The sequence below is a fragment of the Entelurus aequoreus genome, linkage group LG14 (genome assembly GCF_033978785.1).
Source record: "Entelurus aequoreus isolate RoL-2023_Sb linkage group LG14, RoL_Eaeq_v1.1, whole genome shotgun sequence".
Classification (NCBI taxonomy): Eukaryota; Metazoa; Chordata; class Actinopteri; order Syngnathiformes; family Syngnathidae; genus Entelurus; species Entelurus aequoreus.
The window spans coordinates 58,371,186-58,386,755 of record NC_084744.1 but is presented as its reverse complement, the minus strand read 5'-3'; the positions used below and the strand labels follow the sequence as shown (position 1 = coordinate 58,386,755).

At 39.5% G+C, this 15,570-nt stretch overlaps 1 protein-coding gene across 1 annotated transcript in view; it reads left to right on the top strand.

Moving 5' to 3' along the window:
* trim110 (tripartite motif containing 110) overlaps positions 1–15,430 on the top strand; it is a 41,375-nt gene extending 25,945 nt beyond the window's left edge. The window contains exons 3-9 of the mRNA XM_062070343.1: positions 800–1,321; positions 1,400–1,495; positions 3,034–3,267; positions 5,485–5,507; positions 8,568–8,713; positions 10,748–11,019; positions 13,846–15,430. Coding sequence (XP_061926327.1) covers positions 833–1,321; positions 1,400–1,495; positions 3,034–3,267; positions 5,485–5,507; positions 8,568–8,713; positions 10,748–11,019; positions 13,846–14,115 — 1,530 coding nt within the window. The 5' untranslated portion in view covers positions 800–832 and the 3' untranslated portion in view covers positions 14,116–15,430. The remainder of the gene's footprint in view (positions 1–799; positions 1,322–1,399; positions 1,496–3,033; positions 3,268–5,484; positions 5,508–8,567; positions 8,714–10,747; positions 11,020–13,845) is intronic.
* The last annotated feature ends 140 nt before the right edge of the window (positions 15,431–15,570 follow it).

Below are 15,570 nucleotides of genomic sequence, written 5' to 3'. Positions count from 1 at the left end.
CATATTGTTCCAATGTGTTGTCAGGACGCCATAGGGCCGCCACCCCAGCGCCTCACGATGGCGTCCGTGACGGAGGAGCTGACCTGCTCCGTCTGCAGAGACCTTCAATGGTCAAATTGTCAGAACCAAACATTGATTAAATGTCGTCAAAAAGCACGTTGTTTCAACGTTGTATTTGTGTTGTAGAATATTGGTCGTGAAATGACCAAAATTCAATGGTCAAATCGTCAGAATCCAACATTGATTAAACGTCGTCAAAAAGCATGTTGTTTCAATGTTGTATTTGTGTTGTAGAAAGTGGTTTGGAGATGACCAAATTTCAATGGTCAAATCAACGTCAGAACCCAACATTGATTAAACGTCATTAAACAGCATGTTGTTTCAACGTTGTATTTGTGTTGTAGAATATTGGTTGGGAAATTCCCAAATTTCAATGGTCAAATTAACATCAGAACCCAACATTGATTAAACGTCGTCAAAAAGCACGTTGTTTTAACGTTGTAATTGTGTCATAGAATATTGGTTGTGAAATGACCAAAATTCAATGGTCAAATCAACGTCAAAACCTGACATTGATTAAACGTCGTCAAAAATTATGTTGTTTCAACGTTGTATTTGTGTTGTAGAATATTGGTTGGAGAATGACCAAAATTCAATGGTCAAATCAACATCAGAATCCAACATTGATTAAACGTCGTCAAAAAGCATGTTGTTTCAACGTTGTATTTGAGTTGTTTAACGTCAATTCAACACTTTCTCAACGTTGTTTCAATGTCATATTGTTCCAATGTGTTCTCAGGACGCCATAGGGCCGCCACCCCAGCGCCTCACGATGGCGTCCGTGACGGAGGAGCTGACCTGCTCCGTCTGCAGAGACCTCTTCAGCAAGCCCCGCCCGCTGCCCTGCGGCCACAGCTTCTGTCCCGCCTGCATCCGCCAGGCCTGGGGCGGCCCCGGCGAGACCGAGGGCCACTTCGCCTGTCCCCAGTGCGCCGAGCAGCACGGCCAGGTGCTGTGCGACTGCTGCTCCCCGGAGGCGGACGAAGGCCTGGTCCACGTGGCCGTCAAGACCTGCCTGAGGTGCGAGGTGTCGCTGTGCGCCGAGCACCTGCGCCACCACCTGGACAGGCCGGCGTTCAGCAGCCACCTGCTGGTGGAGCCCCTGGGGGACGTCTCCCGGCGCAAGTGTCCCACGCACACGGAGGTGTTCCGCTACTACTGCGCCGACGAGAGGGTGTACGTGTGCGGCGACTGTCTGCTGGAGGGAAGCCACGCTCAGCACGAAGTCAAAGGTCTCAGACAGGTGGAGGACGATCTAAAGGTGTGCTCTCTTATCTTCTCCTTTAAGTACGCTCTGGAAATCAATAAAGTTGTGCTTTTTTTTTTTTTTTTTTTTTAGGATATTCTTCAGACACTGCTGGGAAAATCTGAAGACAAGCTGAAAAACGGCGAACAAATCCTCAAAGACTTCGCCAACATCGACTCTACTATTGCTGTGAGTAACGCACGACAAAAACTGATCTTTATAACTCCAATTGTTGGCATCAGTCCGATAACATGTACTGTTAGCGTTGCCGATACCTATACTGATACCGGATTAGTGATTCGATTCACTATGGATTAATCCCTCGGACAGGTTCCAATATACACTATATTGTCAAAAGTATTTGGCCACCCATCCAAATGATCAGAATCAGGTGTATAAAATCCAGCACTTAGGCATGGAGACTACCTCAAAAAACTACTCACCCCCAAATCCTCCGCTCCGGACAGGCTAACCTCCTCCAACCTCCGAGGACAAAGCTACGAACAATGGGAGACCGGGCTTTCTGCTCCGCCGCTCCCAGTCTGTGGAACGCTCTCCCTGACCACCTGAGGGTACCACAGACTGTGGATGCTTTGAAAAAAGCCTTAAAAACACTTCTTTTTAAAAAAAAAAAAAGCCCTTTTTTAGATATATGCATACTAGTTTTAGCTATTTAGTCGTTCTAGTTTTTATTTTGTAGCACTTTGAGGTTGTTTACTCAATGTAAAGTGCTTTTTACAAATAAAATCTATTATTATTATTATAAGCCTGTTTCTACAAACATTTGTGAAAGAATGGGCCACTCTCAGGAGCTCAGTGGTTTCCAGCGTGGAACTGTCATAGGATGCCACCTGTGCAACGTATTTACAGTTTACCAGGATAAGCATGTGTTAATCACAAATATTTTTATCAAGGCTTTGGTCAGACTGATTACAAAAATAAATACTAATCAAATGTGCTGCAAAATAAGGGAATAATAGAAACTAATGAAAAATGCAATTATGCAGTGCTAACAAAATATAAATTCGAACTACGCTATTTATAAATAATAATAATAAACTGTCAATAAAATTAAAGTGGAAATGAAAACACAGCTTCACCACTTAAGTCATAATTTTTGCGCTGGAGAAACTTCTCTACGACTTTAGCTCCAGACTTCATGATTGTTTTCAAAAGTATATATTTATTAGGGATTTTCAACCACTAGTGAAAAAAAAATCACTATATTAAAGGACAGTGTTTTATTTCATTTGTAATTTTTTTGTATTTTTTTATTTATTTTGAAAAAAAAAATTAAAACATTTTTTACATCTGTTTTAAAAAAAATTTTAAAATTTTTTACATTTAAAAAAAAAAAATTTAAATTTAAAAAAAAATTTTTTAAATTTGTTTTAAATGTTTTTTTACATTTTTTAAAAATTATTTTTAAAAACTTTAAATTTACTTTCTTTTTTTTTTTAATTGTCTAAAAAAATGTGTAATTTAAAAATGTTTTTTTTTTTTTTTTTTTAATTTTTTAGAATTTAAAAAAATATATATATATTTTTTTTTCAAACTGTGTGTGTTGTTAGGCCACTATTAAATATACCTGTCAAGTGTTTTTAATGAATACTTAGGCTTACTATGCTACCGCATCTTAGTGTTGGTGACTATGGTGGTACTTGGAGGACCAAGAAGACTTGGTGGAAGACGTTTGAGAACCACCGATTTATAGAATTGTCACTTAGGATTCTCTGACGGAGGAAAACGCCCAAGTGGAGCGGCTGGGTTCGGACCTGCAGGTCCAGGTGGAGAAACTGGTCGCGGCTCTCATGGAGATAACCAAGAAGGACAGACGGCAGGTCATCGAGCGCGTGCACGAGGACTGTTCCAAACTGAGGGAGGACCTGAGCCAGACCACGGGCATCCGGCGCTACTTGGCGGCGCTGTTGGCGGAGAGCGACCCCTTCCTGCTTATATGGGTAAGGCCGTGGCGCTCGGGATTGGAATCGTTCTTTTGCAGTGGTTCTCAAACTGCGGTACCACTCGTAGTACGTGGGCGCCATCTAGTGTTAAGCCAGAGAATCAGTTAATTAAATATTCCCACACAGAGGGCCGCTTTTAACAATGAGTAATATATATTGTCAGGTTCAAACGCTGATGACATCTATTAAACAAGACAGGAAGCAAGGAATTAAACAGAGACAGAATTAAATTTGGCTCAATTGAGGAGAGACGTCTGGACTGTACTCTTTGCACAGTCTCACCACGCTCTGACGAAAGAATGTACGCCTCTTCTTTTATTTGGACTTTCCCTGATTACATGGCAACAGCTGTTTCTAAGGGAAGGGGGTCGTAAACAGGTGCTGCCTTTGGCCACAAAACAGTTCAAAGAAAAGGTCGTAAAACAGTTCAAAGAAGAGGTCCCTGGAGGGGAGTCAGGTCCTGCTTCCTCTCCGCTTTGTAGTTCTCGGGTCAAGACAATATCAATACATGAAAGAAACAGAACACCTTCATGTTGCTTCCCATCCTACACAGTGGAGTTTTACAAGCCTTCTTGGTCGGATCAAAGACAGCTTTTGTCTTCTCGCCGGGAACTCGTGGCAACACAAAGCTTTGTCATAACTTAGATACAATTATTCTAACATATATATAGTAACAACATACTTTTTACATAGGCTGCAAAAAAAAGATTTAAAAACTTTAAAAAACATCTGGGCTGTACTCTTTTTACAGTCTCCACCACGCTCTGACGAAAGATTGTACGCCTCCTCTTTTATTTGGACTTTCTCTGATTACATGGCAACAGCTGTTTCTAAGGGAGGGGGGTCGTAAACAGCCATCGCCTTTGATTAAAAACAGTTCAAAGAAAAGGTCGTAAAACAGTTCAAAGAAAAGGTGCCTGGAGGGAGGTCAGGCCTTGCTTCTTATCCGCTTTGTCGATCTCGGGTCAAGACAAAATCTTTCTGTGGATTACAATACATCAAAGAAACAGAACACCTTCATGTTGCTTCCCATCCTACACAGTGGAGTTTTACAAGCCTTCTTCTTGGTAGGATCAAAGACAGCTTTTGTCTTCTCGCCGGGAACTCACGGCAACACAAAGTTTTGTCATAACTTAGATACAATTATTCTAACATATATATAGTAACAACATACTTTTTTACATAGACTGCAAAAAAAATATTTAAAAACTTTAAAAAACATCTGGGCTGTACTCTTTTACAGTCTCCACCACGATCTGACGAAAAATGGTACGCCTCCTCTTTTATTTGGACTTTCCCTGATTACATGGCAACAGCTGTTTCTAAGGGAGGGGGGTCGTAAACAGCCATCGCCTTTGATTAAAAACAGTTCAAAGAAAAGGTCGTCAGGCCCTGCTTCCTCTCCGCTTTGTCGATCTCGGGTCAAGACAAAATCTTTCTGTGGGTTACAATATATCAAAGAAACATTTTACTTTAAAAACTGGCAGCTCAGTCAGCAGAATTTTACAGTAAAAGAAGTGTTTTTTTACAGCATACAAAAAAATGGAATGGAGAAACAACACCACTGTTTTTAGCGGTAAAATTAAAGCAACAGTGCTGTCAGTTTGGGTTTTTTTTACCATAAAATATTCTTGTTTTAATGTTTTTTTTGTCTTTTTTTTTAATGTTTTAGTGTCTTACTGTATATGGAAAAAAAGCAGTACCAAACTTGATTTTACGGTAGAAAAAAAAGTTAAAATCTATTATCAAATTTACAGTCTACAATTTGATTGATAACTTGTTTGAAATCATAAGTCAAGCAGCTATTTAAGTACAGTATTTATCTTTATTCTAACAAAAAAATATTTTTGGAATGCATGATAATATAATATTTTGATTTTGATCATATTGAATTTTAAAGTATATGTAATTGCATGCAGTACATGATTTTTAATGTCAAAAGGGAAAGAACAAAAATATTTAGTAAGAAAAGATTAAGCATTTTATTAAGGCATATTATTTACAGGCTAAATTTGAGTTTGACACCCGTGATGTAGCCCTTTATGGTGGTGCTTGGAGTAACGAGTTATTTCTGAGGTGGTACTAAAAAAAGTTTGAGAACCACTGTACTATAGTACTAACCCTAAATACTACTACTAGTGTATGTACTGTAGGGTTGGAATTGGTGTATTTTGAGAGTTGTACTAATGAAATACATGAATGTACTTTTCTCAGGCCTTTCAGTCTGATGACACAAAGTAAGTCAACAGTACGACAAATGACTGATGCTTGTATAAAGTGTGTGTGTGTGTGTGTGTGTGTGTGTGTGTGTGTGTGTGTGTGTGTGTGTGTGTGTGTGTGTGTGTGTGTGTGTGTGTGTGTGTGGGCGTGTGTGTGTGTGTGTGTGTGTGTGTGTGTGTGTGTGTGTGTGTGTTCTTGTGTGTGTGTTCTTGTATTTCTACCCTTCTTGAGACATCAACAAGGAAAAGTGTCGTCCATATAAGGACTGGTGAACAAGTGATGACATAAACCGCTTTTAACCATGAGTAATTGTCAGGTTCAAACACTGATGACATTTATTAAACAAGACAAGAAGCAAGGAATCAAACAGAGACAGAATTAAATTTGGCTCAGTGAGGAGAAACGCGTACACCTGTACCCTTGTCCAGTGTCACCACGCTCTGACGAAAGATTGTACGCCTCCTGTTTTATTTGGACTTTCCCTGATTACATGGCAACAGCTGTTTCTAAGGGAGGGGGGTCGTAAACAGCCGTCGCCTTTGATTACAAACAGTTCAAAGAAAAGGTCGTGAAACAGTTCAAAGAAAAGGTCCCTGGAGGGGAGTCAGGTCCTGCTTCCTCTCCGCTTTTGTAGCTCTCGGGTCAAGACAAAATCTATCTGTGGATTACAATAGATCAAAGAAACAGAACACCTTTGTGTTGCTTCCCATCACATACACAGTGGAGTTTTACAAGCCTTCTGCTTGGTAGGATCAAAGACAGCTTTTGTCCTCTCGCAGGCCGAGCTGAACTCAATGTAACACAAAGTTTAATTTGAAGTGCTCCCCCTCTGGCCAACATATGTAATAACAAGTGTGTGTAAGAAATTGAAATGCGCCCCCTTTGGCCAAAATTTATAAAAATAAATACATTGATATGTATATAGAGACATACTGTAATAACTTGAAGTAAACAATGAAGATTAAAAATCAATTACAAACCAAAAATTCGAAGAACAATTTTTTTTTTTACTAAAATCTTACCTTTTTTATATTTGCATAGTATATATGATTAATTTTGTAAATACAAATCTTTATATATCTAGAGAGGGTGGTTTTAAAAATTCTAGTTTCTTCAAAATAGCCACCCTTTGCTCTGATTGCTGCTTTGCACACCCTTGGCATTCTCTCAATGTGCTTCGAGCACACCTGTGAAGTGAAAACCCTTTCAGGTGACTACCTCTTGAAGCTCATGGAGAGAATGCCAAGAGTGTGCGAAAAAGTAATCCGAGCAAAGATTGGCTATTTTGAAGAAAACTAGAATATAAAACATTTTTTCAGTTATTTCACCCTTTTTCTGTTAAGTACATAACTCCACATGTGTTCATTCATAGTTTTGATGTGACAATCTACAATGTAAATAGTCATGAAAATAAAGAGAACACATTGAATGAGAAGGTGTGTCCAAACTGTTGGCCTGTACTGTAGGTCATAACTTAAGTTAAACACGTAGTCTCTTCTCACGGATAGCGCTATCATTTTGTGTACCGAGGACCAATGTACTGCCTTTTCCCAAGCGAGAACTAATCCAGTCCACATGCGAATGTCAAACTTATTGGGCCCTATTTTAATATGTGCTCCAAATGAAATACCACTATTTACTTCAATTGGTGGTTCGGGCATCTGGTCAGGATGCCACCCGAACGCCTCCCTAGGGAGGTGTTTCGGGCACGTCCGACCGGTAGGAGGCCACGGGGGAAGACCCAGGACACGTTGGGAAGACTATCTCTCCCGGCTGGCCTGGGAACGCCTGTGGGCTAGTTGGGTATCCTAACAATTGTCAGGTTCAAACCCAGATGACATCTATTAAACAGACAAGAAGCAAGGAATTAAACAGAGACAGGATTCAATTTGGCTCATGAGGAGAAACGTCTGTGCTGTACTCTTGTTCAGTCTTCCACCACGCTCTGACGAAATGGTTGCACGCCTCCTCTTTTATTTGGACTTTCCCTGATTACATAGTGTCAGGTCCAAACACTGATGACATCTATTAAACAAGACAAGAAGCAAAGAATCAAACAGAGACAGAAATCAATTTGGACTCATTAGAGGAGACACGCCTGGACACACTGTACTCTTGTACAGTCTCCAGCACGCTCTGCCAAAAGATTGCATGCCTCCTTCTCGAAATTTCGTTCTTATCTGTGCTGTAAAGTTCAAATTTGAATGACAATAAAAAGGAAGTCCAAGTCTAAGTATTTTATTTTGGACCCTCCCCGACCACATGGGCACCTTTTTTTCCAAAGGACAAAGGTCGCAAAAAGTTCACAGAAAAGGTCGTAAACAATTCACAGGAAAGGTCAGTTCAAAAAGAGTTTGTAAAATAGTTCAAAAAGAGTTCCATAAAATAGTTCAAAAAGAGGTCGTCTGGAAATTGGGCAGATCCTGCCATCTCTCCGCTCTGAAGTCCTTGGGCCAGAACAACATCCTTCTGTTGATTGCCATACATGAAAGAACACAGGAACACCTTCATCTTGCCCCCCCCCTCCCCCCCCCACACACACAGTGGAGTTTTACGAGTCTTACTCTTGGTAGGTTTCAAAGACAGCCTTTCGTCTTCTTGTCAGGGAACACAATGTAATACAAAGTCTGTGTGATGATTTAGAAACAATTATTCTAACACATAGCAACAGCTGTTTCTAAGGGGAGAGGGGGTCGTAAAAAGCTGTTGCACTCGGTCACGGAACAGTTCAAAGAAAAGATGCCTGGAGCTTGCGTCAGGTCCTGCCTCCTCTCGGCTTTGTAGTTCTCGGGTCAAGACAAGATCTTCCTGTGAATCACAATAGATCAAAGAAACCGACACCTTCATGTCACTTCCCATCGTACACAGTGGAGTTTTACAAGCCTTTTGCTTGGTACGATCAAAGACAGCTTTTGTCTGCTCGCCGGGAACTCATGGGAACAGAACGTTTTGTGATAACTTACACACAATTATTCTGACAATAATGTTGCGTAAACACACCACAGCGTTACAGACTTACTTTACAGATAATAAAAGCATGATTACACAGCAGCTGACATTGTGTTTTTCTCTTGTAGGCTAGTACCTGACCTAAACAGTCCACTTTTCACCCCGGAACTGGTCAGTTTGGACAGAAAGCACATTTTGGAGGAAATGGAGGGCAAATATGGAGAGTTCATCAGCGCCACACTGCGCTGCCTGAGTGAACTCAAGAGAGAGCTGTGTGAGTCGTCCCTCCAAACACTTTGTAGTAAACTGCCTGAGTGAACTCAAGAGAGAGCTGTGTGAGTCGTCCCTCCAAACACTTTGTAGTAAACTGCCTGAGTGAACTCAAGAGAGAGCTGTGTGAGTCGTCCCTCCAAACACTTTGTAGTAAACTGCCTGAGTGAACTCAAGAGGGAGCTGTGTGAGTCATCCCTCTAAACACTTTGTAGTAAACTGCCTGAGTGAACTCAAGAGAGAGCTGTGTGAGTCGTCCCTCAAACACTTTGTAGTAAACTGCCTGAGTGAACTCAAGAGAGAGCTGTGTGAGTCGTCCCTCCAAACACTTTGTAGTAAACTGCCTGAGTGAACTCAAGAGGGAGCTGTGTGAGTCATCCCTCTAAACACTTTGTAGTAAACTGCCTGAGTGAACTCAAGAGAGAGCTGTGTGAGTCGTCCCTCCAAACACTTTGTAGTAAACTGCCTGAGTGAACTCAAGAGGGAGCTGTATGAGTCGTCCCTCCAAACACTTTGCCTGAGTGAACTCAAGAGGGAGCTGTGTGAGTCGTCCCTCTAAACACTTTGCCTGAGTGAACTCAAGAGGGAGCTGTATGAGTCGTCCCTCCAAACACTTTGTAGTAAACCGCCTGAGTGAACTGAAGAGGGAGCTGTGTGAGTCGTCCCTCCAAACACTTTGTCGTAAACCGCCTGAGTGAACTCAAGAGAGAGCTGTATGAGTCGTCCCTCCAAACACTTTGTAGTAAACCGCCTGAGTGAACTGAAGAGGGAGCTGTGTGAGTCGTCCCTCCAAACACTTTGTAGTAAACCGCCTGAGTGAACTCAAGAGGCAGCTGTGTGAGTCGTCCCTCTAAACACTTTGCCTGAGTGAACTCAAGAGGCAGCTGTGTGAGTCGTCCCTCCAAACACTTTGTAGTAAACCGCCTGAGTGAACTGAAGAGGGAGCTGTGTGTCGTCCCTCCAAACACTTTGTAGTAAACTGCCTGAGTGAACTCAAGAAGCAGCTGTGTGAGTCGTCCCTCTAAACACTTTGCCTGAGTGAACTCAAGAGGGAGCTGTATGAGTCGTCCCTCCAAACACTTTGTCGTAAACCGCCTGAGTGAACTCAAGAGAGAGCTGTATGAGTCGTCCCTCCAAACACTTTGTAGTAAACCGCCTGAGTGAACTGAAGAGGGAGCTGTGTGAGTCGTCCCTCCAAACACTTTGTAGTAAACCGCCTGAGTGAACTCAAGAGGCAGCTGTGTGAGTCGTCCCTCTAAACACTTTGCCTGAGTGAACTCAAGAGGGAGCTGTATGAGTCGTCCCTCCAAACACTTTGTAGTAAACCGCCTGAGTGAACTCAAGAGGGAGCTGTGTGAGTCGTCCCTCTAAACACTTTGCCTGAGTGAACTCAAGAGGGAGCTGTATGAGTCGTCCCTCCAAACACTTTGTAGTAAACCGCCTGAGTGAACTGAAGAGGGAGCTGTGTGTCGTCCCTCCAAACACTTTGTAGTAAACTGCCTGAGTGAACTCAAGAAGCAGCTGTGTGAGTCGTCCCTCTAAACACTTTGCCTGAGTGAACTCAAGAGGGAGCTGTATGAGTCGTCCCTCCAAACACTTTGTAGTAAACCGCCTGAGTGAACTGAAGAGGGAGCTGTGTGAGTCGTCCCTCCAAACACTTTGTAGTAAACCGCCTGAGTGAACTCAAGAGGCAGCTGTGTGAGTCGTCCCTCCAAACACTTTGTAGTAAACCGCCTGAGTGAACTCAAGAGGGAGCTGTGTGAGTCGTTCCTCTAAACACTTTGCCTGAGTGAACTCAAGAGGGAGCTGTGTGAGTCGTCCCTCAAACACTTTGTAGTAAACTGCCTGAGTGAACTCTAGAGGGAGCTGTGTGAGTCGTCCCTCTAAACACTTTGCCTGAGTGAACTCAAGAGGGAGCTGTGTGAGTCGTCCCTCTAAACACTTTGCCTGAGTGAACTCCAGAGGGAGCTGTGTGAGTCGTCCCTCCAAACACTTTGTAGTAAACAAAATGGTCATTTGGTTCTCTCCCCGACTCCAGTGACCAGTCCTCTGACTCTGGACGCCAGCACCGCACATCCTCTTCTGAGCGTCTCGGACGACTTGCAGTTGGTCACCAGGCTTCCGAGTCGCCAGCCCCAAGCGGACCACCCGGAGCGCTTCGACCACTGGCCGCAGGTCCTCACGGTCCAGAGCTTCTCTGCCGGCACTCACTACTGGGAGATGGAGGCCGAGGGGTTCTGGGACATCGCCGTCTGCTATAAGAGTATCGGGCGAAAGGGGAAGGAGGGCAATGCCTTCGGCAACAACACGGTATGTACTCTGGTTGTACGGTATACCGGAATCATAAACGCTACTATACCGCCTCTGGATCTACACCTGACATCCACTGTAATAATACCAAGTACAAGAGCGTATCTAGTAGATACTACTATGACTACATCGATAATTTAATCCCCACTAAATCTTTTTTCGTTTTTTATTTCTTTATGTTATGTTTATAAACTCAGGAAATACGTCCCTGGACTTTGAATATGACCAATGTATGATACTGTAACTACTTGATATCGGATCGATATCTAAATTTGTGGTATCATCCAAAACTAATGTAAAGTATCCAAACAAGAGAAGAATAAGTGATTATTACATTTTAACAGAAGTGTAGATAGAACATGTTAAAAGAGAAAGCATGCAGATATCAACAGTAAATGAACAATTAGATTAATAACTAATTTTCTACCGCTTGTCCTTAATAGTTTTGACAAAATAATAGGTAGATAAATGACACAATATGTTACTGCATAGACTAATTAGGAGCCTTTGTTTGTTTACTAACTACTAAAAGACAAGTTGTCTAGTATGTTCACTATTTTATTTAAGGACATTTAATGTACTGTAAGATTTTTTGTTAAAATAAAACCAATAATGAAATTTTCTGTGGTCCCCTTTATTTAGAAAAGTATCAAAAAGTATCGAAATACGGGGGGAGGGTATAAACAATAACACATCTCTCTGCCTATTGCGCACTCCTTACATACTTTGCCTTTTCAAATGCGCAAGCTTTTCAAAGAAATCTAGGAAAGACAATTTTGTTTGACCACTTGATTAGAACATTTCCAATACAATTGTTTAAATAAGGATTTATTTTTATTTAATTTCAGGCAAATTGATGCACTGTAATCTTAATAAAGTTATTATTTATTGTAAGTTGATCTATGTCTTAAATGTTAACTGAGATCAAATGTTTTGCAGGGGTGTACTTATAACAATTTTATAGACAAATTATACTATTTATAGTTGCATTGGGGAGAAGGGGCAACATGTTTTCCTCCTTACATACTTTTCCTTTTGAAATGCTCGAGCTTTTCAGAGAAACCTAAGAAAGACAATTTTGTTTGACCACTTGATTAGAACATTTTCAATACAATATTTTAAATAAGGATTTGTATTTATTTTTTTTCATTTAATTTCAGGCAAATTGATGCACTGTAACCTTAATAAAGTTATTATTTATTGTAAGTTGATCTATGCCTTAAATGTTAACTGAGATAAAATGTTTTGCAGAGGTGTACTTATAACAATTTTATAGACAAATTATATTATTTATAGTGGCAGTGGGGAGAAGGGGCAAAATGTTTTCTTCCTTACATACTTTGCCTTTTGAAATGCTCGAGCTTTTCAAATAAATCTAAGAAAGACAATTTTGTTTGACCACTTGATTGGAAAATTTCCAATAAAATAGTTTAAATAAGGATTTTTTTAAAATATTTTTATTTAATTTCAGGCAAATTGATGCACTGTAATCTTAAAAAAGTTATTATTTGTTGTAAGTTGATCTATGTCTTAAATGTTAACTGTGATCAAATGTTTTGCAGAGGTGTACTTGTAACAATTTTATAGACAAATTATACTATTTATAGTTGCATTGGGGAAAAGGGGCGAAATGTTTTCTTCCTTACATACTTTGCCTTTTGAAATGCTCGAGCTTCTCAAAGAAATCTTAGAAAGACAATTTTGTTTGACCGCTTGATTGGAAAATTTCCAATACAATAGTTTAAAAAAGGATATTTCTTTATTTTAAATTTTTTTGATTTCAGGCAAAATGATGCACTGTAATCTTAATAAAGTTATTATTTGTTGTAAGTTGATCTTTGTCTTAAATATTAACTGAGATAACATGTTTTGCAGAGGTGTACTTATAACAATTTTATAGACAAATTATACTATTTGTAGTCACAGTGGGTAGAAGGGGCGAAATGTTTTCTTCCTTACATACTTTACCTTTTGAAATTATCGAGCTTTTCAAAGAAATCTAACAAAGACAATTTTGTTTGACCACTTGATTAGAACATTTCCAATACAATAGTTTAAATAATTATTATTTTTGTATTTATTTATTTAATTACAGGCAAAATTATGCACTGTAATTTTAATAAAGTTATTATTTGTTGTAAGTTGATCGATGTCTTAAATGTTAACTGACATAAAATGTTTTGCAGAGGTGTACTTAACAATTTTATAGACAAATTATACTATTTATAGTTGCAGTGGGGAAAAGGGGCGAAATGTTTTCTTCCTTACATACTTTGCCTTTTGAAATGCTCCCGTTTTTCAAATAAATCTAAGAAAGACAATATTGTTTGACCACTTGATTGGAAAATTTCCAATACAATAGTTTAAATAAGGATTTTTTTAAAATATTTGTATTTCATTTCAGGCAAATTGATGCACTGTAATCTTAATTAATGTATTATTTGTTGTAAGTTGATCTATGTCTTAAATGTTAACTGAGATCAAATGTTTTGCAGAGGTGTACTTATAACAATTTTATAGACAAATTATACTATTTATAGTTGCATTGGGGAAAAGGGGCGAAATGTTTTCTTCCTTACATACCTTGCCTTTTGAAATGCTCGAGCTTTTCAAAGAAATCTAAAAAAGACAATTTTGTTTGACCACTTGATTAGAAAATTACATTTACACATGATTTTATACATGATATTGCGATAATTTTTTGTGATTAAACGCATGCATTAAATTTGACAGCCCTAAAGTGGCGTATGTATCCACTAATCGGGTGTCAGAGTGTTAAATAACAGTCAGCGCCGAGTCTTGAAACATTCTCTTTATAATCTCCAGGTCTCATGGAGTCTCACCCAGCAACATGACAGGAAGCTGGCCGCTTGGCACGACCGGAAAAAAACCCGTCTCGCGTACAAAATGACCGGCAATCGCGTCGCCGTGGCTGTGGACTACAGTTCCGGCACCATCACCTTCTCCGAAGTGGGACCATCGAGCAACCTGACCCACGTTCACACTTTCTGGACCACGTTCACTCAGCCCGTGTCCTTGGGTTTTGGACTTTATAAGTCGGAGTTTAACAGCCGTATTTCGTTTATGAAAGTCTAAGGGGACTGAGGGAACAATACGGAGGGATACACTCGTACAACTTGGTGTGGAAACTCACGAAAATGTGATAGTTAGTGTCTCATCGCCCGTCTGAATTGGGTGACAGAAACCTCAAAACGTAGGATTCTGTAAAGAACATTTTAAAACTAAGGACACATTGAATATTATTAAAAATAGTTCAAAACATACTAAAATAGTACTGAAAATAATGTAGTACCTGCTGTCTATTTTATTCCAGTGGTGTGCAAACTACGTCTTCAATTTGGCCCGGGAAACGTCACAAGTTTAATAAGGGATCTGGCATGTACTTATATGACCCAATGCAAGCAACCATCCCGAGTCATGGTGCAAAAAAAAAAAAAAAAGTATCGACATACGTTTTGGCACCTGTACCAAAATATTGGTATCGGGACAACCCTAGTATTTACAGTTGAACAGTGTTTCTTAACCATAGGGCCAGGGCCCGTTGTTGGGCTGCCAACAAATATTTGTTTCTCAGTTGTAATACACTTTTCCGCCACTTGTGGCAGTAATGACATTCTCAAACAAGGAGAAGACTGGAGCTAACGTTATAGAGAAGTTTCTTAAGCGCAAAAATGATGACTAAAGTGGTATTTTACTTTAACTTTATTGCCAATTTATTTAAGAAACATGTTCATTATAGTTTTAAGTAATATACTTTTCCACCACTTGTGGCAGTAATGACAATATAAAACAGGGGTAGTTGTAATACACTTTTCCACCACTTGTGGCAGTAATGACAATATAAAACAGGGGTGGTTGTAATACACTTTTCCACCACTTGTGGCAGTATTGACAATATAAAACAGGGTTAGTTGTAATACACTTTTCCACCACTTGTGGCAGTATTGACAATATAAAACAGGGGTAGTTGTAATACACTTTTCCACCACTTGTGGCAGTATTGACAATATAAAACAGGGGTAGTTGTAATACACTTTTCCACCACTTGTGGCAGTATTGACAATATAAAACTGGGGTAGTTGTAATACACTTTTCCAGCACTTGTGGCAGTAATGACAATATAAAACAGGGGTGGTTGTAATACACTTTTCCACCACTTGTGGCAGTAATGACATTATCAAACAAGGAGAAGACTGGCGCTAACGTTATAGAGAAGTTTCTTAAGCGCGAAAATTATGACTACAGTGGTATTTTACTTTAACTTTATTGCCAATTTATTTAAGAAACATGTTCATTATAGTTTTAAGTAATATAGAAATTTATTAGAGCCGTTTATCCATTTCAGGAATGTAGTTTATCATAGAACTGGCATCCAATGTATATATATATATACCGGTATACATATATATATATATATATATATATATATATATATATATATATATATATATATATATATATATATATTTGTATATATATATATATATATGTATATATATATATATATACATATATGTATATATATATATA